The following is a 25,622-nucleotide window of genomic DNA, read 5'->3' as shown; positions in this document are numbered from 1 at the left end:
CCTTTATTATTCAAGTGGTTTCTAGTTCTATTTATTAAAAATAGTGTTGTGTTAATTTTTTTATGCAACCCCAAACAAAAAAGGAAACAATTTTGCACACTTTTAAAGACTTTGCACACTTCAGATTTACACATACAGGCAAAGGGTTCAGACAATCTCAGCAGTTAAGGGTTCAGTCTTTTTTTTTGTTGCTTTTTGCGTAAGTTACCTCTCAAAACAACCGTCAAACAAACAATTTATTTTTGCATTGCTTGCATTGCTTTCTGTTATTGATTCAGATTCCAGCTGAGAAAGATTCTGGGATTAGGCCACTTCATTCCACTAGGGCTACTGCCACTTCAACAGGGGAGGGGGGGGGATATTCTGGGCAGCCACTTGTGGTTCAGTGCATACCTTCTAGTGCATTGGCACTTACCACCACTGTTCTCCACTTAAATCCAGGGCTTTTTTCACTGCTGTTGTGCTGCAGGGCATTTGGCAGCTCCTGCTTTTACTCCTTTTAGCTATCCATCCTTACCTCCTCTGCCAAGTGTTAGGACTGCAGCAATGTGAGATGAATGTGAGATGAAGATTTGTACCTACCATAAATGTAGATAAATAGAATGTAGATGATGATGTTCCAGAGTCCCATCCCTCCTCCCCCTCCCCCTTTCCCTCTGGTTGTTGAGGTGGTGGGTTGGGTTATCCATTATTGGTATATATGTGTATATTGTATATATTATATATTGTACATATTTTTTTGGTGTTAGTTGGTTGTTTGTTTAGTGGTTGTGTATGGGTTTTTTTCTCTCTTTTTTGGTTCTCTGAGGCAAGAAAAAGACTAGAGATATGGATATGGCGTCGGTCATGCGACATTTCTGATCTGATGTCAGTCATGTCCACGATTCACCGCGTCAGCCTATACTCTATTATTATGGGACGCGGGGGACGGAGGACCGCGGAAGTGTTGTTAGGACTGCAGCAATGTGGATCTTCGAACATCTACATTTATGGTAGGTACAAAACTGTACTTTTCCTTTTGTAGGTATCAAGTGGTGCAAGTTTCAGCTTTGCTGGGGCTACTAGTTACAGTACTGCAACAACACAGTTGCCGACTCCTCTTCCTGTTTATTATTACACTAGGGCAGTAGGGAAAGAAAAAGTTGCAGATTTTTTAACTGTTACTGATAGGTTTGAACTTGTAGGAACTTTGAAAGAGTTTTTAAATCCTTCACATGTCATTTACCTGCTAGACTAGTGTGACATTTTCTTTAAATATTTTAGCATATAAGCGTGTTATTGCTATGTCCATTTTTACGTGTTAATAATTTCAGAAATTGGGTTTGCTGAACATTGTGCGTGATTGGCCACTGATATATTTTATGTAAGGGTGTCACTTTTTATGAAAATTGCTGTATTTGACACTTAACTCGTCAGATGTCAAGCTTCTGAATGTTAAGCCAGCAAAGTAAAATGCTGTCATTGCCATTAACTGTGTCTTTTGTTGCACGTTCTGCATTTCTTGTTCCTGTTTTATGATTTTTAACCAAGTACACATTAAGTATTAGTCTCCATTTTGTAGATTTCCATTTCATTTCAGTACTTTTTATATTTGATTGATACAAAATTTAAACTCTTAAATAACTGTCATGCAGTTCAGTAAATAACCAGCATTACTGGGGTAAAGGTGATGCATGGTAATCATGAGGGGTAACCTGCATCCCAGAGACCAGTGTGTCACGTGTTAGGGTCCCATTTGAATACTGCTTGACCCTAAATAATTCAGCCACTCGTATTCACCGATTACAGGCTGGAGAAAGATAACAGTAATCATTTCACAGAGACCTTGCAGCCCAGTGATCACTTTCTAATGTGGTAATATTCTCCTTTGATTACTACCTGAACCTAAATAATGTGCACCTTGCAGTTTTACTCCAGGTTACAATAACAAAAACATTGTCATGCCAATCACTTCCCATAAGGTCTTTTTATTTATTGACTGAGTGATTGCTAAGGGCAGGATACCGAAACAAATGTTTAAACACTGCATTGCATTTAATGTTTTTTGTGCTGCATTGTTTTCTTGAAAATGATTGCAAGTCTTTATCCTATCCTTATTTTGGTTTGATCTTTTTTTGTTTTAGAACTACTGTGATAATGATGGGTTTAGTTTTAGTAACGTATAATGTATGCTTGAGTTTATGAAATGTGTATTGGAACGTTTCTGTTACATTCAGCCCATCATGGAGGGCCCCATATTTAACTAGTGCCACTGTTTTTTTTTTGCATATATTTGGTTGTGACTGTATATAGTCTTTGTAAAAGGATTTTGCACCCAAAGTGTCAAGATGTGTTTCAGCCTTTATAATATGGGACTCTGTGAGCATCCGTTTTGTGTATGATTTTCATTTGCCTTTTTTATTCAAATGGTTAATTGTGTTACACTCTTCCCATGCTGAAAGTTATGCAGGTAATATGTGATAGGCAAGTTGACCACAGTAGTTAAGTATGGGATGTATGTGAAGTTTCAAGGGCAGAGAACTTTTAATGCTAAATCTGTTTTCATTGTGAGACTGTATTGCTTTGTTTAGCAGATGTTTATTAGATGAAATCCAAATAATCATTGTAGAAGTGAAGCAGTATGCACATTACAGTGTTTATGGTAAATGGGGCAAAACAGCCAAGTAATGGGACATTGGAATGGCTGCAGGGGGACTCCGGGGCCATATTCTGGTTGTCTGTTCTTCAGTTTGCATTCGAAAGTTGGTATCCCACAATTCTGCCAGAGTGGGAGGGGTTGTGTAATTATATATGCAAATGTTACGTTAATTAGCATACAGATTTGTACCTATTTTTCATGGGCCTTTGTCCAGATTTTTGATGTTTCCATGTTGAGAGGTATGGTAGCCAGCCTGATTATCTTGAGCCAGTTTAAGATTTGTCTCATGTTCTGTGATGATCATCTATTGCTCAGCATGTGACATGGACATATATAATGTCCTTGGAGGTACAAATCTCACACAGAGTAAAATCAGACATCAGAATTGTCAGCAGTACACTACACATCACAACTGTCCAAGGCCATTACGATACACATAATCCATAATATGCTGAGGTTCTAAATATTAATATGCCTAAACTTCAAAGACCTCCAAAATGCAACACAGGCACAAAACACACTCGGCGTATTAAGCCTACCTCCTCACATGGCACAAGGAGTCCCAAAGTCACTGATGCTGAGCCCGTAAGGCAGGTATCAACCCAATCAAACGTTCTTGTTTTAGGTGACTCCATTGTAAGACATACAGATGTGTTCTCTTACCAGGCTGAGCAAGAAAAGCGTGATGGTTAGTTACTTCTCTGGTGCCAGGATCTGTGAGATCACACATGCACTCAAGTCCTTGAACAACAAGTACCAGTATGAGTCTGTCAAAGTTCCTGCCAGTGTCAGTGACTTGAGGTATACATCCCTGGAGTATGAAGACAGACATGATGGAGTCCTCAGACTATGCATAAAGGCAGGTATGAGCTTAGCACTGAGCAGCGTTTAACCTTCTCCAAAGATGGTGCCACAATATGAGCAAAAAATAATTGACTTCAATAACTGACTTAGGTTTTGGTGTCATTCAGACGGGGTCCAATATTTGTCAGCCTGGGAGGATACGATCAACAGACCATGCTGCTTTTCCACGGATGGTCTGCATCTGCCCCCCCCAATGGGTTTTGATTATTGGCAAAGATGTTGTTCACCCCCATTGTGCTTTTTTTAGGCAATGCCAACCCAGTAAACCTACCAACATAATGAAACAAGCAAATGAAAATACGAAGGTGTTACTGATCAATGCTAGCATCCTGAACAATAAAACTACACTGTGTACAAGCCCGTGGAAGACATTGACATCTGTGTAGTGACTTGCATGTGGTTTAAAATAGCAGAGAGCGCCTCATCTGTGCAGTACTGTAGTGCGTTTCACATGTTCAGACCAGCTACTGCTCAGGAGAGGAAGAAAGGTGGCGTGTCTCCGTCTTCATCCAGAAGAGACACATCAAGGCTGGTAAAGCAGCAGGATGCAGTACAGCTTCTTCATGTCCAAATAGCCATCAAGAAGCTTCTGTATATTAGCTACCTATCAGACTCTTTTGACAAAAGAAAGCCACAACGCCTATCCACAGAAACTGCAATCACTCACTATTAAACCTGATACCATTTTTTATGTGATCTAAAGTAGCCGCGTGTAGACTGGGAAACCTACACCACCACCACTAGTGCACAAGCACCGAGATTCCTGGACTTTGCCAGTACAAATGCCCTGGAGCAATTGGTCAGAGTACCCACCGGGGTAATAACATCATTGATCTTGTCCTACTAATATGGGCGCATCTTGCACCATCCACTGCAAACTTGTATCACTTGTTAGATCTGACTATAAAGCAGTCTCTTTCAAAGTAAAATTGAAACCAGAGATCCCTTCCATTCAAGGTACCTTTAAACATTTACCTACCCCTAAGAAATACATTGGCAAGCTTCACAAATCCCCACCAAAAGTTAACTGCTCTGAATACAGAGAAATGTACATCACTACGGTTTGCCAGCATGTAAACAGCAGCATAGATGCAGCTGTACTCAGTAGGAGGAAGTGCGGGGCAAACCACAGAAACAAACTCACATGGTGGAACCATAATATCTGCAAGCTTTATAGTAAAAGGAAAAGAATTTTGACCAAAAGTAAGAAAACTAATTACCAGAACATTAGAGCCCTTATCAGTAAAGTAAGTTAACAACTCAAGAGCTTAATAAAATCCACCAAGACCAAGTTTGAAGCTATAACAGCTAACCAAGCCAAAGACAATCAAAGTATATTTTTTTAGTTACGTTTGCTGTGCTTTTGAGATTAGTCTGCTGAGGTGATTATGAACAATGTTATCTACACTGAGGCTGAAGACATAGTGAACCTACTGGCCAATAAATTTAGCTCTAACTCTACCCCCTCTCCCATCCATCTGTCCCTCAAAATATACCTGAAACTGGTTTGCTTCCAGCTGTCACACAATACCAAGTCCTAAAAGTGCTGTCAAAAGCTAAAATTGCTGCATTGATGGGTCCTGGCAACATCCCTGAATGCATCTTAAATTTATTTATTTATTTTACATTTGTTGACTGGGAGAGTCCAACTGGATTACAAGTCCATTTTCAGTGGAGGCCCGGGGAGAAAAGGTCCAAGAGAACAATTTTTTACAAAACATAGTTTTAAGGACAGACTTTTGACATACAATTTCCATAGAAGAGACTTTGACATACATATTAACTAACAAATAGGATGCATTCGTTCTCGACAATATAATATTAAATTTTAGAAGATATTCCTAAGTTTAGGATTCCTGTGATAGATTTACTGTCAGAGTAAAAGCAGAGAGACGTAGAATAAGGCTCCGAGAGAGCAGATGATGCTCGCTGTAATTGAGAAGGATAACAAATTGATTCACTATATGTCTTCACCTGGTTTTAGTTGAGAAAAGTAACAAATTGATTTACAATATGTATTCTCCTGGTTTTAGTTGCTTATGGAGAGCTCATCATTGCTGGGGCAGTTTTCCCTAACTCCTGGAGAGATGGGATGAGCAGTAGATTAACAGTCCTAAGTGGGTAGAGTACTATGATTGGTTGGCTTAGCAGAGTTACTTAAGTTGGGTAAAATGTTCTAATGAGATATTAGCCAGAGGGGATACAGGAGCACAGACGAGTATTCAGAAAGTGAGTTTTAACAAGTTTCTTGAACTGTGATGGGGATTTGTTGTCAGTTATGTGGACAGAAAGGGAGTTCCAGGCTTTTGCTACACAGTGGCTGTGGACAGACTTAAGCTTCATTGTTATATTTGGTTACTTTGAGGAGGTTTTGTGTACTAGACCTCAAGGTCCTGACGGTTGTATAGGGTTGCAAAAGATTTTGCAGGCTGGGGTGTTTTCAGAGTTCTGTATTATTTTGTGGGCTAGTGATAGTTGATTTAGTTGAAGTAGTAGTGGTAGTTCTAGCAACTGAGTTTTTTTAGGCATTCACAGTGATGTGTTCTGATGGGAGAGGTTGTAGCAAATTTGGCTATCTTATTATAACAACTATCAAGTTTGTTTAGGTCGGGTTTGCAGAGATTTGTAAGCACGGGAGAGGCATAAAGTAGGGTGGATAGTAGGTGAGTCGTCGCTATTGTAGTTTTGGAGTGGTCAGTGAGGAATTTTTTATTGTGATACAGTAGGCCAAGTTTTTTATGTACTTTTTTATGGTTATAGAAATATGTAGGTCAAATCTAACGTGATTATCTATTTCAACCCCTATGTATTTGGTATGATTTGTGGGGGTGATTGTGGTCTTGTTAAAGGAGGAGATGAAGAAAGAATCAGTGGGAGGTGTGGCTCTGTGGGAGCTAAAGAGTACTAGCTTTGGTTTACTTGGGTTCAGAATGAGCCTTTGGTTTGTAACCAAGTTTCTGCTCGGGAAAAACATTCTTGTGTTAGGGAGTGAAGGATGTCAATTGATTTGACTGCGCATATTATGGTGGTATCACTGCATATTGCACTATTGAGGCTTTAGGAATACTGTTTGGGAGCTGATTGGTGAAGAGGGTAAATAGCATGAAGCATGATTTAGCCACACCCCTAACAACACTTTTCAATCTCAGTCTCCATACAGGTTTTGTACCAAGTGAATGGAGAACAGCTATAGTCATTCCCGTGCATAAATGAGGACCTTCCACAGACCCACAAGTCTGACCAGCCTTATATGTAAAGCCATGGAATGACTTATCATGGAATTATCTTCATACCAGTCACATCACCTTATTCATTATCCCTCTCCAACTTCACCCAGTAATGCTGCCCTCAGTCAAAAGAACCCATCCATCCTCATCTCCACTCTCAAACAGAGCTTTTCTCACCAAGGTACTTCCAAATACGTAGCCCCACTGATAGACCTTCTATACACAACAGACATCTCCAAGATAAAACTTCTTATCCTGCACTCACTCACCCATGTTAAACTTCAATCTGACATCCATCCCAACCCAGGCCCTAGTACTACCACTCTACCCAACCAACCCCTCAGTCCAAACCCAGGGACTACCACACCTGCCTTACCACTAAAAAAACACATGCCAGACCTTCTCTTTATAAATGTCAACATGAGAAGCCTCCTACATAAAGCAGATGAATTCCATGCAACCATGGCAACATATTCCCCAGACATAGCATAACAGAAACTTGGCTTAAACCCCATATTACATCTGAAGAAATACTCCTGAATAGGTATAGCATCATTAGAAAGGCCAGATTAGTTAAACGTGGTGGAGGTATAGCCATCCTATATAAAGAAAACCTCAAACTAGTTCAACTCAACTGTAGTTTACCTAACCTCCCCAACTCTGAAATCCTAACTGCCAGGCTCGATATAAATCAACACAAATCAGTAGTTATCATAGCGATCTACCTCCCCCCTGCTAATCTACAGAATGTTGAAAATATACTGGAATGGGGTTCCACTAGCTTTAACCAGAAAACAATAATACTAGGTGACCTGAACCTGGACTGGCTCACATGCTCCTGAAATACACCAACTTCTTTTCCCAGTTAGGGGTCGCCACAGCGGAACTCCGGTCCGCTAATGATTGGCAGTATATTTTTTTATGGTGCCGAGGTGCCAGCTCAACGCCCAACCTTCAACAAAGGCACGCCCATTCACGCATGTCTTTCGAACGCCACTCGACCGTGGGGAGGACATGCAGACTCCAAACAGAAGGCGCTCCAGCCGAGAATCGAATGGGAGAATCTCTTACTGTGAGCCAACAATGCTACCGCTCCACCACACACCAACAAACTTTATAAATCTTTATAATTTCCATCAAAACATAAAACTCCCTGCACGCGTAGACAAGCATACAAATAGGCATTCCACCTTTGATTGGATTCTAACAAATAAAACTAACTTCAACTATGAGTTTGGCAGCCTACCAGACACTTTTAAGTTATCACTACCCAGTATACCTAATAAGAAAAAAAACTAAATAACTGTGGTAATATCACTTACCGCTACATCCGAAATAAAAAACAGTTCTCACCATCTACCTTCCAGACCCTCCTAAAACAACAGAACTGGGCTCCCCTAAAAGCCCTTCAACTAGATCATGCAGTGAAATACTTTAATGACATTTTCCTAAAAATCTTAAATAAAGTTGCTCCACCCAGAAAAATTTGTTCTAAAACCAAAAAACTCCCATGGTTTGCCAAAGAAACAACCCAACTACTTAGATTAAGAGAGAAACTGTGGTCCCTCTGTCTTTCTAACAAAAGTCATGACAATCTCATCACTTTCCAAAAACTAAGAAATCAAGCTAAGAAACAAATCAAAATAGACAAAAAAAATACTTTCTAACTTGCCAAACAAAATATGCAACCAATCCACAAAAATTGTGGCAATCAGTTACTTTCTAAAACCAGGTAAACCCACTACTCCAGTTCCAACTACCAAGAATACTACAGAACCTATTGAATCACAATTCAACTCCCACTTTATTACATCAATAATCACCCTACTACAAAACACTTCTACCCAACTCATGTCTGTACCCACTCCATCAGGCCCACCAGAAACCCAATTTAAACTTCAACCCATTCAGACAAGCTACATACAACACTTACTATCTAAAGTAAAGCTATGTACTCTTGCTGCTAACCAATTACCAGGCGAGTTATTGAAATTAGCTGCCCCATCTATTTCATACCTCATATCAATCTTAATTAACCTCTCTGTTACCGAACAATATGTACCTACCATATAGAAAATATCCCATATCATTCCACTGCATAAAGGAGGCCCCTCCAAAGACATATCTAATTACAGACCCATAGCCATACTTTCACCTCTAGTAAAAATCCTAGAAAAGTGTATAGATAAGCAGATAATTGACCACTTCCAAAATAACCTCCTTTCTGTTATACAACATGGTTTTAGACCACAACACAGTACTGATACATCACTCATTAGCTTTACCAACTACAAACCACCTAAAAAATAACAACCAGCTAGTCTCTGCTATGTTTCTTGATATGTCAAAGGCCTTTGACACCGTATCACATCAAATCCTCTTAAACAGACTTGCCAATTACAACCTTTGCCATGGGACGCTATATTGGTTCCATAGCTACCTCTCAAACAGCAAGCTCACCTATGGTTCATAGGTTAGTGCTAGGCTATCGGCCCTAGGGTCTATACAAGCCTAGCCATAACAATTCCCTGGCTATTTCTTCCCACACAATTTACTTCCCTGGACCCATGTCTAGCAGGGCAACTGATGTGATCCCTGGGGTGAATTTCCTTTCTCCCATCCAATCATCAAGGTTCCTTTTGAAGAGGGCCAAAGAGGCGCTCTGCTTGATATGTATGGGCAGTGTATTCCAGAGTCTGGGGAGTCTCTGGGTCAGGAACCTATCCCTCCAGCATGTTTTGTTTATTGTGGGACAATAAACTCTCCTCCCACCTTCCCATCTCTGTAGGGGTCCCCCAAGGATCAATCCTAAGACCAGTACTCTTTACAATATTTACCAATGACCTTACAATGGCTGCCAGTCCTGCTAACATCATTCAATATGCAGGTGACGACATTCATTACGCAGATGACATCATTCAATTCACAGATGACTCCTCAGTCATCTGCTCAGCACCCAAGTCGAGACACTTCAGAAGAAGACCCAGACTGCCCTTAACAATATTGAAAAATACCTAGCAGCCCAGCAACTGATACTAAATCCTAATAAAACTAAGCTTATGGTCTTTGCACATCCTTCCTCACTAACTAAGTGCCAGTCCCTCTCTATTTTCTCTTCCAATGGCATTAAAATAGAACCAGTTGAACACACTAAACTCCTCAGGGTTACTATAGACAATGCATTAAAATTTCATAAACATATAGCTCAAACTATTTAAAAGAAAGTCCATATTAACTCTGCACACACTACAGAGCTAAACCCTCTCTCTCAGACCACGCTAGGCTGGCTACTACAAGAACCCACTTATTATCCTCACTTCTCTACGGTTCTCAGATATTCACAAACCTCCGTAAGAAACTCTAAACCTACTACAACAAGATAGCCAAATTTGCAACTAACCTACCGCAAAAACACGTCATTGTACTGTCTTCAAACAACTAGAATGGTTAGAACTCCCAAATGTACTCACACTAAACCAATTATTGATTGCCCACACAGTGATGTATAAACTTGAGCATTGCCCAGCCCTAGCTAACCTATTCCAGCCATACAGAAACCTTAACTCTCTTACTTCAGCAGACAAATTCCAACTTAAAATAAATAAATCACTTGACTCTTATGGGGACTCCTTATACTACCACAAGATTTCTAAAGTCTGGAACTCACTCCCTCTATTTGACCATACAAGATACTTTAAGCAGGAAATAAAACAATATTTCATATCACATTGGCTATGCCCATGCTCTGCTCCAGATTAACCTTCCCCCCACCCCCCATTTCTCTACTACTTTGGCCATAGCTTTCTAAATACTGTGATGCAGGTCCCTTTTTACCAAAAAAAAATCGTACTAAGTTAAATGTTTATATCATATCTACACTTGTACTGACTTGTAATTATATTGTATGCCATTCACTATTGTCTTTCCACCTATGTACTATGTATTTTTATTGTTTTTTACTGTCTTATTATATAATACCTGTATCTCTTTGTATACCTGACTCAGTTTATGCTATTGTATAACTATGTTCATTGGAGCTTTTCTCCCCAGGTCTCCACTGACAAAGGACTTCTTGTCCAGTGGAGATTACCTGGTACACGAATGTAAATAAATAATAAATAAATAACACGACATAGGAACCTCTAAACACTGAACCTCTCTCAGTTTGGATTTGTCCAGAGTAGGTCATGCTAATTCAACCTGGTGGATTATTTTGAAAAAGTCACCAAAGCAATGGGTAAAGGTAAAACTGCGCACACTGCATACCTCAACCTGACCAAACACAGTAGAAAAGCTAAACGAACTGTGAATGACCCCCATGTGTCACCCACTAAATTGTCATCTGGATCACAGAAAAGACTCAGATAATCAAAATAGAAGTTTCTTCCATAGAGAGACCTGTCATCTGTGGTGTCCCTCTGGGTTCTGTGCTGAAGCCTCTCCTGTTTGGTATCTACTTTTCTGAAGTAAAAGCCAATACTAAAGGGCTCTTTCTAAGTTTGCCGATAACTGCAAGCTAAGAATAGTCACTGACTCCCCAAATAACTTATCCATCCTGCAAGAAGGGTTATCTGAAGTTAATAACTAGGGCTAAAATCATGGGCTGAAAATGCCAAAAAATCATTGTATCCTTTGGGAAGTTATCTACCCCAGGGAGCTACCACATTAACAATGCACCCCTAAGAGATGACCCAGGTGTTTGGGATTTGGGAACTTATGTGAACAGTGACCTAACTTTTGACCAACATGTATACATTGTTCTAAGAAAGTCTTTCTATATTGCACAGCTTATAAACAAAAGGATTGTGTCTATATGTGGGGATGTCATTGTCCCCCTTTACTCTGTCCTCATTAAGCCAGTCATTGAATTTAATGCCCCCTTTAGCATGTGTCTATCCAGACACATGCAACAACTAGAATGCCCACAGAAATACCTTACTAGAAGGATGTAAGGCCTAAACAACATATCCTACATGGACTGACTCAGAGCTCTGTCACTATACTCAGTATCCTACAGACTGCTAAGAAGTGACCTGTGTCTGGTATACAAGGCATCCTCTGACCCATTACTGATGGATTTACTGCACATCAACAAGTCAAATGGTATCAGAAATACTCTGTCTAGGAATCTATGCTTAAAGTAGTCCTCAAAGGCAGCTAACCTAGTACTTATCTGTGAGCTATGTTGAAGATGCTTTGCTTAACTGTCTTCATTCATTATTAATTATAAATGTAAATATTCATCTTAATATAGTTATGTGTAAACAAATGTTGGATCCACAAAACTCAACTACGCCATTTTGAAGAGTTTGACAGTTTTTTTTTTCTTTACTGAGTGCACATTACACTAAATGCTGATGTTTTATTTGTTCTTAAAGTCGCATAAACTTAGTTTTTCTTTCTCAAAACCTAGATATGGAACGAGTGATTGGCTTTGCTTCTGTGGACCTTTCACCTCTTCTTTCTGGGTTCCAGTCTGTCTGCGGTTGGTACAATATCTCCGATTTTAGCGGGAAGTGCCAGGGGCAAATCAAAGTAGCAGTTACACCTCTGGAGAGTGTTCTTCACCTACGTGAGGAAAAGAGAACAAGGAATTCAACCAGACCTCCTCATGCACAGGTATGTTGATATTTCAGCTTGCTAGATCCGTTGGGCATAATGTAGAAAAGAAACATTCTACGGGCTTCATTTAATACCTGCTGGGATGGCAGATTGTAACCTGCAGATACCTTTGTTTTTATTGTTAACATACCACCATGATATTACACATGGAAGGAGTGGCATTTGTTACTGTTGTCATCTTCTGATGGCATTAAACATTTTAATGAGATCAGTTGGGCTTCTGCCTGTGCTGAGGAATCTTTTCAACAAGAGTCAGAATGGTTTTTAAACAATACTTTGATTGAAGTATTCAGGGGTAGGGTTTTCAAACTATAAGAATACTTCAAAACACTGAAAACAATGTTACATATAGATATATATTTGAGAAAATCAAAAAAGGCATACTTGGTTGTGTATTATGTATTCGTATGTATCAATATTGTGATTTAATAACTTGCCTTGAATGCTAGTTAGTGAATTGTTTGCATTGTCAAAAACATGTTAACAGTTTTTAATTTTATTTATATATCCTTTGTTGCTCGGGTTAGTCCCACTAGGCTAGTAACTTCTTTTCCGGGTAAACCTAAGGTGATATTTATACCAGTAGGTGAAATCTGTCCAAGGAATCAGGGAACTTTCTCTACTGTTTTCGATAGGTGCTGTGGAATCTTTTACATCCACCTGAGCTACCACCAACTCAAGCAGATAGAACCTCAGTTTAATATCACATTTGAAGGACTGTACTCTTAGGAGTGCAGCAACCCTCCCTCATGCTGCACCTCTCTGTCAGCAATCTAGTCACCTGGACTGAGAAATGCCGAGGCCCTAGTTTGTGTACATATATATATATATATATATATATATATATATATATATATATATATATATATATATATATATATATATATATATATACTTGCATGTGTTTGCCTAAGGGACAGTAAATGTAACAGTGTTGAAATCCATTACATGGAAATCCCATAAAATTAATTTCAGTATGGTGAAATGTATATTCATTTAGCCATTTAACGGAGTGGGTGATCTAGTCTACAGACCCTTTTCATCTGTAACCAATGCACAGGTAAGGAATGCAGACAGAATTTCATAACAGTAAAGTAGCTTCATTGCCATAAAGGATTAAAGCCCTATTTGCTGCCCAAATGACCTGAGTTTGATTAATGACTTGGGAATCTGACGCAGCTGGCAGCAGAGGATGGGCATACCCATCCCAGAAGGGAGCACATGACAGAGCAGGACACGTATCATCACAGTCCTGGAGGAGTGAAACAGCATTGCATCAGTGTCCTAAAAATTATCTTTTGGCCCACAAAGCCACCATCTGATTAGCAAGTACATGGGAGGATGCAGTCTCTGGGGGAGAGTGTTGTAGGTCCCCATAGTGACACAAGTTGCCTGTCCCCCAGTCCAGGAGGGTAGAGAGAGGTCATCAAAATGTCCTTATACCTGGGATGCTGGGGAGGTTGCAAATAATCCTCATGGCTGACTGAATACCAGCCCCCAGCCCCTCTGTCATTCTGTTCTTACCTCCAGGGTTATGAGGACTCCCCTTCACCAGAGTAACAAGTGTGCTTTTACCCAGTTGGGAGATGCTTGATGGGCAGCAGGCACTGTGCGGAGAAGACTGAAGGATATGCAGAGTGTTTGAGTCAAGCAGGTATAGCATAATCAAAACAAGCAGGCAGCTGGTGTTATAAGCAGTGAGAGGTTCACGCCCCTCTACTGCAGGGTGAATACAAAGTAGATGCCTGAGTCTGCAGTGTGACTACTTAGTAGATTCCTGAGTCTGCAGGGTGAATACATCGTAGATGCCTAAGTTAATCACAGAATAGTGTAAATACCACATTCAGTTTGATGCCCAGCGCCGTAAGGGTAATTGAGCTTTAGACAGCTGTTTACATATTTTCACAACTTTATTTGAATACCTTTCATTTTATATTTATACACAAATTTACAATCATAGTGGAAAAAATAGGTTTTGTTTGTATTTCCTGAAGACAGTTTAACTGATTTTTTTGGGTAGAGAGAATTATTTCTGTGCATGCAAGTAAAGTAAGCTGTATGTATTAGGTGTATTTTAGTGCGAGCTACGCCCACTGTTTCCTTGAAGATTAATGGCTCTCAGTTTTCTTGACAACAGCTTTAAAATGTACTGCAACTTGAGTAGCTTCTCTTTGTTTTTACTCTGTCAGTGTGGCGTGAAGATGGATTAACTGGTATTTGTACATGTTGAGAATTATTCCTCTGCACTGAGGTAAAGCAGTTGTGTGTTTTTGGAGGTCTCTTTTGGTGTTAGCTACACTCTGTCTTCTCCTTGGAGGTTTGTGGCTCTCAGTTCTGCCCTCCATATCAACAGGTTTAAAATTTGCTGCAAATGATTTGCTTCTGTTTGCTTGAATTTCATCTGCAGTCTTTGTCAGTACAATGTGAAAACAGATTAACTGGTATTTGTAGATGTAAATAGTTATTTTTCTGCACTTAAGTAAAATGGTTTTGTGTGTACTGGGGACATATTTTAGTACTATACCTCCTGTCTTTTTCTTGGAGGTTATTGGCTGTCAGCCTAACTGCCCTTCCAGCAATTTTAATCATTAACAACACCCCCTTTTTCTAAGTTTTCTACATGGGGTCAAGTTATGTCAACTGTTGCCACTTCTGAATTCGGTGCCGCCTTTCTACCTTCTTCAGTCGTCATGCCTGATTGTCATAGCTCATCTGGTCACGCAATCCATCCATCTCTTGGTTGAAATTTTTTGTTTCCTTTTGCCATCTTCCTGACTTTTAAGAGCTCATTTACATATTTATTTATTTATTTATCATCTGTTTATCAGGAAAGTCTGACTTGGAACGAAGCCAATTTTCAGCAGAGGCCCACGGAGAAACGCTTCAGATGCATGTCTCTGAAACATGTGAGGAAAAAAGAGCACCCAGAGTAAACCCACACGAATGTAGGGAGGACGTGCAGACTCCACACAGAAGGCACTCCAGCTGAGAATCGAACCGGAGAACCTCTTGCTGTGAGGTAACGATGCTGCCGTTGCACCACTGCACAGTCCATATATCTCATGAACCTCCTTTTAAGGAGATATAAAGTATTGCACAGTGAAAACTCTTGTCTTTTTTTCTGGAATCTTTGTTTGTTGCTAGCATGTTGGCTTTTCTGTTTGAGCTTTTTACCTGTCTTGATTGTAGCACTCATGTCATTTTAACCTGTCAGAAGCAAAGTAGTAGTGGAAGTCATAGCAGACAACATAAAGGTTACACCTCAACAGAGAGCAGGGGTCTCAGCCAGGGCCCCTGTGCAGGCTGAATGTAGTGGGTTGAGAGCCCTTTAGTTCCAGGTGACCCTAAAATTAGTCTACACACCATATCAACTAAACTTAGTGGCAGGTCATCTGAGCAGTTCAACAGCACATCATCATGATTGGATGTTGTGCGGTGACGTGTTCATTCACTTAACTCGTAGTGGAGTGTTCCAGATGCAGACATGTTTGCTTTAGCCAGTAACGCACACTGCTGTACTCCGGCGGATCATACAAAGAGTCTCGGGTAATGGAAGCCCCCTTAAGATGGATGGGTCATTTTCTTTATGCAGTCCTTTTAATCTTCCTCCTCTTCAGGGTGGTCCAAAAGGTATGGGAGAGGAGGTCAGAGGTGCTGTTAATAAATCACTCCTGACCTGGGTATTACATATTCTCTCTAATTATAGTGATGACCAGGGTAAAGCCTCTCACAGTACCTATGCATCTGGATTTTCTTATATAAGAAAAGGGATTCTGATTCACCCCAACTTGGAAGCCCTTTACCTGATAGATGATCTGACATTTTTACCCTTAAGACATAATTTTTCAGAGGACATGATGAATTTCATACGAGACACCAGGAATCCTACCAGGAAGTCTTACTGGGTCAAATGGAAACAAATTTACTTTTTTGTGCCTCACGATGCTTCTTTAGCCTCAGTATGTGTAATTCTACAGTATCTTTCTGAACTCTTCAGCTGGGCCTGGTATGTGCCACATTAAAGGTACATATCTCAGCCTGCATGGCCTGTAAGATCCCATTTAAAATTCCTGCTGCCTATAAGTCAGTTTATCAAAGAGATTCTGCATTTGAGACCACCTAGAAAATTCATTGCTCCTCCATGGCACCTTAACTTTGTATTAGCAAAAGCTTACATTACCTCCCTCGAGCCAGCTGCCTCTACATACCTTATTTTTCTGTCCTGGAAAACAGCCCTTCTACTTTTTATCATATCAGCTAGTAGAATTTATAAAATGCAAGCTTTAATGTATAAAGAATCCTTTTTAGTGTTCCATAACAACAAGGCCAGTCTCAGAATCCTTCTTGTGTGCACAAGGTTATAAATATATTTTCCTTTAATCAGACCATACAGCTGCCTGTTTTCTTTAACTCCCAGAAGGGTGAAAGAATTCTGCATTCCTTGACTGTGCATGTACAGCTCAGGTACACTTTACACAGAACCAAATGCATCAAGACATCTGATCAATCTTTTGTGTCCTTTATGGTCAACAGGGAGGGAGAACCCGTTTCCAAGCAGACAATTTCAAATAGCTGGCTCACTGACTTTCCTTTTGTTTTTATCATAGAAAGAATTTGGAGCAACATGTTAGATTTCATAATACAAGAGGCACAGTGGGGTTAGTACTCAGGCCATCTTGGAGGCAGCCACATGGTCCAGTCCATAATGTTTCCAAGCATTGCAGGCTGGTCATTGCTTCAAGGCCAAAGTCTATGTTTGGCAGAGTCATCCTGAAGGGCTTGGAACAAACAGTGTCCTCTACTACAGCCGCCTCCTAAACATTGAGAGCTCTGGGAATCATCCGAGTAGTCAGTACTTATGCAAAACTGGTCCATAAAAGAGCATATACAGATATGTAATAACTACCATACTAGTAGATGTTAGAGTGGATCTTTTTCAGTACAGCTTTCCTTCCCACCTTCCCCTGTGTTTTCCATTAAGTATCCACTGGATGGAGCGTTCCTGTTGCCTGCACCCTTTCTCTAGTCTATTACCCTCGTCTGGCTTCCTCCCATTGGAGACTGTTAATTAAGGCCCTGTTTTACACAGGACCTTCTTTATTTTTCTGTCAGGGTTTCTTTCTTTCAAGAACTTAAGCAGGTAGGAGCTGAAGATGGCTCAGACAGGCAACTGTTTTATCACAGGAATGTGCTGATGTCCAGTAGAGGTGGACATCTACCTGGCTAGAGGGGAATGAGTGCTAAGATCTGGAGGTTGGACAGAGCATCAGGCCTGCAGTGGCAGAAGATGTATTACTCTGGTCATTCCCTGCTTAATTGTACTTTTTGGTCAAGCATATGTATAATATTTGATACTTCACTGAAAATGTAAAATTTGGTAACAAATGTATGCAAGTACTGAATTAAACATCAACAATTAAAAATGAAATATGCTACTGTTAGCAGCATGTGGAGATTGAAAATGTGGGTTCATGCGTTCATAGGTATGTACTAGGCTAATGACCAACAGGGCTTTATAAGTCTAGCCGTGCAACCCAACCCAATTGCATCCCTGTTAACATGTGCGTCTTAAGTCACTGACCTGAGCTTTCGCTGTTTGAGCATTTCGCTCTTTACATGTCGGTGAAACGGCATTCGCTGTAATGCCATTTCGACAATTTAATATAGACCTGCTTCTTAATTAGGGAGGTATGTTTGATAGGACGGATATGAATTTCATACTGTTTGTGTAGATTAGTAGTTATAAACTCGCTGTGAGACACCAAGGGCTTTGATGTATTATTAAAATTTAAATAGATGTACTGTCAGAATGTATTGAATATTACCTGTAGATCAGTATGTATGTGTACCTTTAAGAAGCTGTCTAGGATCTTGCACATGTGTATAAATACTGAGCACGTGCGAGCCTGCCATTTTGTAGTAAGCTGTTGAGATGTAAGCATGCACAGCTGTGTAGTCTGTCAGTTCATCAGTTCATTTATATTTTCTACTGCTGCTTTCCATCCTGATGTATTTCTATTTAATAAAGCATATAAACCAACTACCTTGCCTGTTCATCTTCACTCGTAAAACAAGACAAGCGACATGGTGTCAGAAGTGGGATCCAGACTCGAGTGCCTCTTGGTCACTCAGTTAATGATGGAGGAATATAAATGAGAAGATCATCCCTGATGCATGGAGAACTCGCAAAAACAGGTCAGAAACAAATTTCAGATATCAAAACTTAAATGATTTCTTTTTCGCAGAATATAAAATGAAGCACTCAGAATGTTATAAACAAATTTCTAGTTAAATGAAATGTCCGAAACTGTGACATATTGATGAAAATAAACAAGGGAAACGATCGCATTTTTTCACTATGAGCTATATTTTCTCTTTAAAGCTATTCAAGATATGAAGTGTTCGCAAGTTTGTGCAGCATTACAGTACAGTTATGTCGCAAAATACAGTCATTTCAAAGCATATTTCGCAAAGTACAGTATTTCAAAGTGTTTGTTGTGCATTTGAATGTTATTACAAGTAGCAGCCGTGTGCGCATGTTCGGACATGATTATAAGGGTAATTTTTCAGTGTGTTTGGGCATACTTTGTTGGCATGGCAGACAGTTTTCGAAAACCAGGTCCTCTTGTCTTTGATAACAATATTGCAGAGAACTGGAGAGTATTTGAGCAAGAGTATGATACTTTTGTACAAGCTGCATTTTCTGATAAAGATTGACCGTACAAAGGCATTTATTCTGCTTAATTTAGCTGGTTCAGAAGCCATAGAAAGAGAGCGTTCATTTGTGTATGCACCTGCTGTATTTGCAGGAGAGGGGGAAAACCATCATATGGTGGTACTAGCTGAGTCGAGGGAAGGCCTCAAGTGCTTAAAATGTAAATTTAGAGACGTGTAACCTCCAAATGAATATTACAATGGAAAGGCACTTATTTTACACAAGAGATCAAAAGCCTGGTGAAACTTTTGCAGCATATATAACTGATTTGAAAAACAAAGCTGAAATGTGCAGATTTGGTGATTTAAAAGATGAGTTGATAAAAGACAGACGTGTGTGGTATTAAAGATGACACTGTGAGAAAGATTTTGCTTCATGACAGTGATTTAACTTTGAATAAGGCCAATGAGATTTGTCAGATATATATGAGCTTACAGAAAAGGACACAAATATGCTTATAAATGAGAAATGCATGCTTCCAATATCTTCTAAGGCCAATGTTGATATTATGCAGCACATGGAGACTGCTGCAGGTCCTGTAACACTCCCTGGGAAAATTCCATAGCTTTCTAGCAAATTCTAGTGTGTGCACAGTCTCATTGAAGCACAAGGGTGAGTCAGCAAGCACAAGAGTGAAGGCACATGCTCACCTAGTCTCAAGGTCAACTGTCATAGTTGTGGTGGCAGTCATGATCTAAAAGAAAGAAGTGCTTAGCTTTTGGTCAGCAGTGCCACAGATGTAAAAAGTGGAATCATTTTTAAAGATTTTGTAAATCAAAAAGGGTTCATTCTTTTATTAAAAGAGAACCTTCCAAGAGAGAAGTTGATCAATTAGAAAACAGTGACCCTACTTTTTATGTTGATGGTGTGTCCGTGCTTAATGGAACAGTCAATGCAGTAGATTCATGGGCAAAGAGTGAAGTATTTTGTACTGCTCAAAAAAATGGAAAACCCACAGAGCTCAAAGCTGATAAAGGTTCAAAGTGCAATGTTATGTTAGCAGAAACATTTGCGACAGTCTGCGCTGGTGAGAAACTTGATTTGGCAAAGCATGTGAAGCTTATTGCTTATGGTGGTGAAGAAATTAAGACTGAAGGTTCAGTAGTGCTTTCATGTTACTCTGCTGGGAACAGCTATGACTTGCAATTTTATGTGGTCAAAAGTCATGTACAGTCATTATTAGGTCTCAGAGACAGTTTGCGAATGAGACTACTTTAATTTAATAAGGAAGTCCACCGTGTAAGCTTGAAAGACCATTGTTCTAATTTTGTCCAGTCTATTTTTTTCTACCTGTGTTGATCGTTTCAAAGACAAACTAGGCAAACTCCCCGTTGTTTACTCCATGAGGTTAGACCCAGAGCCAGTCCAGTTATCAGACCAGCCCAGAAAGTTTCAGTAGCCTTGCATAACAGAGTCAAAACTGAGCTAGATAAAATGGTGCGGCAACATGTGATTTGTCCAGTAGGTTCATCAACCCCCTACTGAATGGGCATCTTCCATGGTTGTAGCTCATAAGAAAAGCTCAGATGATATCAGAATATGTATTGATCCATGAGATTTTATCAAAGCACTAAAAAGACCTCATCCAATGTGTACAGTCAAAGAAGTCACTGCTCTTATGCCAAATGCCACAGTTTTTTTTTCTGTTTTGGATGCAGAGAGTTCATTTTGGCAAATTTTACTTGACAGAAAATCCTCATTGCTAACCACTTTCAGTACTCCTTTTGGCAGGTAGAGATTTTTGAGAATGCCATTTGGGATAAATTCTGCCAATGAAGTCTTCCAGCATGCAATGGAGTAAATTATTTTTTGGCTATCCATGTGCTATTATAGTAGATGATATTCTATTAGGAGGTAATGGTGAAGCTGAGCATGACAGAAACCTCAAGAAAGTTCTGGAAAGAGCACATGAAATGAATCTTAAGCTGATTCCTCAGAAGTGCAAATTCAGGCTACAAGAAGTTACTTATGTTAGTCATTTATCTACCAGTTCAGGCTTACGACCAGATCCTTGCAAGCAAATTGCTGTTCTTGAGATGCCATCCCCAGACAATGTTCAAGCCCTACAACGTTTTCTCGGCATGATTAACTATCTAGGCAAGTTCATTCCAGACGTAAGCCAACTTGCAGCACTACTGAGAGAGCTGATTCAGAAAGATGCATCTTGGTCATGGTCAGAGCATTTGATGTCCTGAAACGGAGAATTGCCAGTCCACCAACTCTCAGATACTATGATGTTCACAAAGAAGTTACTCTTTCTTGTGATGCTTTGAAATATGGTCTTGGTGCAATAATTCTTCAAGAAGGTAGACCAGTAGCCTATGCATCCAGAACTCTAACCCAAACTGAAATGCAGTATGCTCAGATAGAGAAAGAACTCTTGCCAATTGTTTGCAAGTTCAAAGTTCCATGATTATATTTATGGTTGACCTATCCAGATTAAAACAAATCAACCTCTAGTCACTATTTTGAGAAAGCCTATGCATACAGCTCCAGCCAGATTACAACACATGTTGTTGAAATTGCAAAAATACAATTTCAATCTTGTATACACAAAAGGCAGACTTCTTTATCTTGTTGTTACATTATCCAGATCACCCAGAAATATCACTGATCAGCATGAAAACAAGAAACTTGATTTTGAAGTCATGGAAGTGAGAAATTTTTCTTCCACACATCTTGATAAGCTTAGAAGTCATACAGCTACAGATCCAGTTCTTCAGAAGCTCAACCACTGTATCAGTCGAGCATGGCTGTCCAAACAGTTTTGCTTACCAGTTGACCTGCAACCTTATTTTCCTTACAGAAATGAGATTTTGTCTGACAATGGTATTGTCATGAAAGGTTCTAAAGTTATTGTTCCAAAGTCCTGGCAACAAGAGTATATTACTGTTTTGCATTCTGGCCACCCAGGAGCAGACTCTACCAAAAGAAGGGTGAGAAGATTAGTATTTTTGGCCTCGTATGTCACAGGACATTGAGAGAGTACTTTTATCTTGCTCTGTGTGTAATAGTACTAAGCCGCATCAACAGAAAGAAGAACTACAGCTAAACAGAATTCCTGAACTACCTCGGTTGACAGTAGCTACAAGCATTTTTGAATGGAATGGTCAACATTATTTGAGGTTAGTAGACTCTTATTCAGACTGGTTCGAGATCAACCTACTTCCTAATTTAGCATTCAGTATTGTCATTACTAAGATGAAGCATCATTTTGCAGTCCATGGTAGTCCACACAAAATTATTTCTGACAATGGTACACAGTTTACAAGCCAACAGTTTAAAAGATTTGCTGAAGAGTGGGACTTTACTCATGTTACAACTAGCCCTGAGTATCCACAGTCAAATAGTTTGGCAGAACATGCACTTCAAAGTGCGAAACAATTACTAGAGAAGTCAAAATGAGACAATAACGATGTTTTCTTCAATCTTTTGCATTGCAGAAATGTTCCTCGTGATAAAACATCTTGGTTCACCTGTACAGAGACTTCGGTCAAGCCAAACCAGAACCACACTACTAATCAGTAGTAAATTATTGGTTGCACATGTCAAGAACAACAAATCCGTGAAAGCCAATCTGTTGATGAAGTGCTTGTCCCAGAAGTCCTGTTATGTTAAGACCAGCAAACTGCTCAATCCATTATGAGAAGGGAAGATGGTGAGGATGCAGATGACAAAAGGTTTTGATTGGATTGGAGTTGTGAAAAGTGTATGTCCAGAGCCAAGATTGTACATAGTGGAATCACAAGGAGCAGAATTTAGGTGGAATCGGAAACATTTGATCCAGGTATCTGAACCTGTATTGCAGTATCATACCTGCACGAAAGACTGCATATCTCAGAGTGAATTATCCAGCATTCCAGTAAATATCCCTGTTCTGAGAAGAGTCCCAAAACTCCAGAAACTGTTCACCAATGTCTGTCCCTGTTGCAAAATCCAGTTCTGTCGCATTTCTAGACCATGTTGCAGATACACAGCAACTTGGGCATAAGAACATGAATGTTGCATCTATTTCTTATTGTCTGTACAACTGCATGTCTTTTCCAAATGTGATTTTATTGTGGGCAATTCACTAAAGAGGGCGGATGTAGATCAGGATGTATGTACACTTTTAAGAAGCTTTCCATGGGCTTGCACAAGTATATAAATACTGAGCACGTGTGAGCCAGACTGCCATTTTGTATAGAGCTGTTGAAATGTAAGCATGCATGTATGTAGTGGTCTGTCAGTTAATCATTTTTTTAAATTTTGTAGTGCTGTTCTCCAACTTGATGTTTTTCTGAGTAATAAAGCGTATAAACTAAGTACCTCACCTGTTCGTCTTCATTTTTGTAAAACAAGATGAGCGACATTATCCATTCAGTTTAGTCTGCCATTGAGCAAATGAAACTGAATGAAATGAGTAGCATAAAAAGTGCACTAAAAGGGAAATAATTAATTCCATCTGTCATTTCAATATCTAAGTAGGCTTGTGTTTTAATTAGTTGTGTAATTTTATGATGCCAAGTATTTCACTTTCTATAGAAGTTGTATGCATTGTTCTGGTGAAGTGTTTGAGCTTGTGTTCAACCTTTATAAATAAACATTGCCTTTGATTTTTCTATTTGTTTATTTTGTTTATTAGTTTGTTTGGAACTCTGTTTGTCATAGACTGTAAGTAGACAGTTAAGTACAGAAAATAATGACACTTGCTGAAGGTTCTGAATTTGCATGTTCCTCTGCCCCCTTGCATGTGATGATGATCCTTTCCCCTCTGTGGCATCGTATTCAATGCCTTCCTTTATTGTAGATCACTGTTCCATCTCTGTCTCTTCATTCACTGTCATTCCCGACCACTCTGTACCTAGGCACCTGCATGCCCCCCACCACCACGCCTCTAGTCATGTTTCTCTGTTTGTTTTTTTTGTTTTTTTTTTTCACAAACCACCCTGTACCTACCTAGGTGTCTACACACACGTCTGTAGTCATGTTTCTGTGTTTTTTTGTGTGCAAACCACCCTGTAGCTAGATATCTGCACACCCCCCATGTTTGTAGTCAAGTTTCTGTTTTTTGTTTACAAACCACCCCTGTACATGGGTATCTGCATGATCCCCCATGTCTGCAGTCATGTTTATGTATTTTTTTATGTTTATAAACTACCCCTGTACCCTAGGTATCTGCAGAACCCTCGTGTCTGTATTCATGTTTCTGTGTTTTTTTATGGCCCTGTACCTAGGCATCTGCACTCACACACACCCATGTCTGTAGTCATATTTCTGTATTTTTTATGTTTACAAACTACCCCTGTACCTAGGTATCTGCACCCCACCCCGTGTCTATAGTCATGTTTCTATGTTTTTTATGGTTACAAACTGCCCTGTACCTAGGTATCTGCATGCACACACACACACACACACACACACACACACACACACACACACACACACACACACCCATGTCTCTAGTCATGTTTCTATGTTTTCCTGGTTACAACCACTCCCTCCTACATTACTACCTGCAGCTTCCTTGTCTCATGCAAAGAGTTCTTAGTATTCAACACTAATGCAGCCCAGTCAGCCACATCGGTTGGCACAGATGAGTAAATCGCTGACCACGACATGGGTGACGCGAGTCTGATTAGTTGCTTAGGCACCTGTTGGCACTGGTGTGGGTGAAGGGTGGAGTGATGAAGCTTACCCTGTTCAGCTCTCTATAGAAGGAGAGTATGGGCGGCATGCCTTTGAGGCACACTACGATAATATGAACCTATGAACACGCTCCTGGTGGAGACCAGAAAACCTTACCTAAGTGCCTTTCTCAGTGAGGAGGTGGGGATGTTTTGAAGGCTTACGTCAGTTGTGGCTGTGTCTGATACCCCATCATAATGCCCATTTTGCACATCTTCCTCAGGAGCGCTGATTGACTAGACATGAACAGTGGTGGGTTTAAAGCAAAAATCTTTTCTACAATGTATGACAGCACAGCTCCCAGCATCCAACCCCTGTCCTGTTCAGAGCAAAGGGACCAAAGAGCTGTCACCTAGAAGGAATTAGTAGGTCTGTGGGGCAGTCCATGGGATGCTTGATAGTCTGAATATCACCCAGACATATTTCAAGTCTCCATTTTGGTCTTTGTAGTGTTCTTTTCATATGTTTTTATTCTGCCTGCTACCAAGTACCTACTCCATAGGTTCATAGGAGGGTACTAGGCTATTGGCCCTAGGGCCTATGTAAGCCTAGCCAAAAATGTACTCTGGCTTTCCCCACCTAAGAAAATTATTTTCCTGTGCCCCTGTCAAGCAGAACCACAGAAGTGATCCACAGGGTGAATTTCCTATCTCCCATCCAATCATCAAGATTTTTCTTGAAGAGTGCTTATGAGGAGCTCTGTTTGACATAGATAGGTAGTCTGTTCCAGAGTATAGGTAGTCTCTGGGACAGGAATTTATTCCTCCAGCATGTTCTGTTTATTGTGGTGACAAAGTTTAGGTCCCTAGAGCGTGTAGCTTGGAGGGATTGGGATTTCTTTAAGTGGAGCATGTCCAACAGCTCTGGGTTTGACATAGCTTTGTATGTT

The 25,622-nt window shown here is 39.9% G+C and overlaps 1 protein-coding gene across 1 annotated transcript in view; it reads left to right on the top strand.

The window, feature by feature from the left end:
* C2CD3 (C2 domain containing 3 centriole elongation regulator) overlaps nucleotides 1-25,622 on the top strand; it is a 2,415,762-nt gene that overhangs the window by 1,943,306 nt on the left and 446,834 nt on the right. Inside the window, exon 33 of the mRNA XM_044072855.1 lies at nucleotides 12,143-12,348. Within this exon, the coding sequence (XP_043928790.1) occupies nucleotides 12,143-12,348 (206 nt within the window). The remainder of the gene's footprint in view (nucleotides 1-12,142; nucleotides 12,349-25,622) is intronic.

This window comes from Protopterus annectens, chromosome 5.part1 (genome assembly GCF_019279795.1).
Source record: "Protopterus annectens isolate FY-2018-M chromosome 5.part1, PAN1.0, whole genome shotgun sequence".
Classification (NCBI taxonomy): domain Eukaryota; kingdom Metazoa; phylum Chordata; order Ceratodontiformes; family Protopteridae; genus Protopterus; species Protopterus annectens.
The sequence above is the reverse complement of the archived record's forward strand: the minus strand, read 5'-3'. Positions and strand labels throughout refer to the sequence as shown.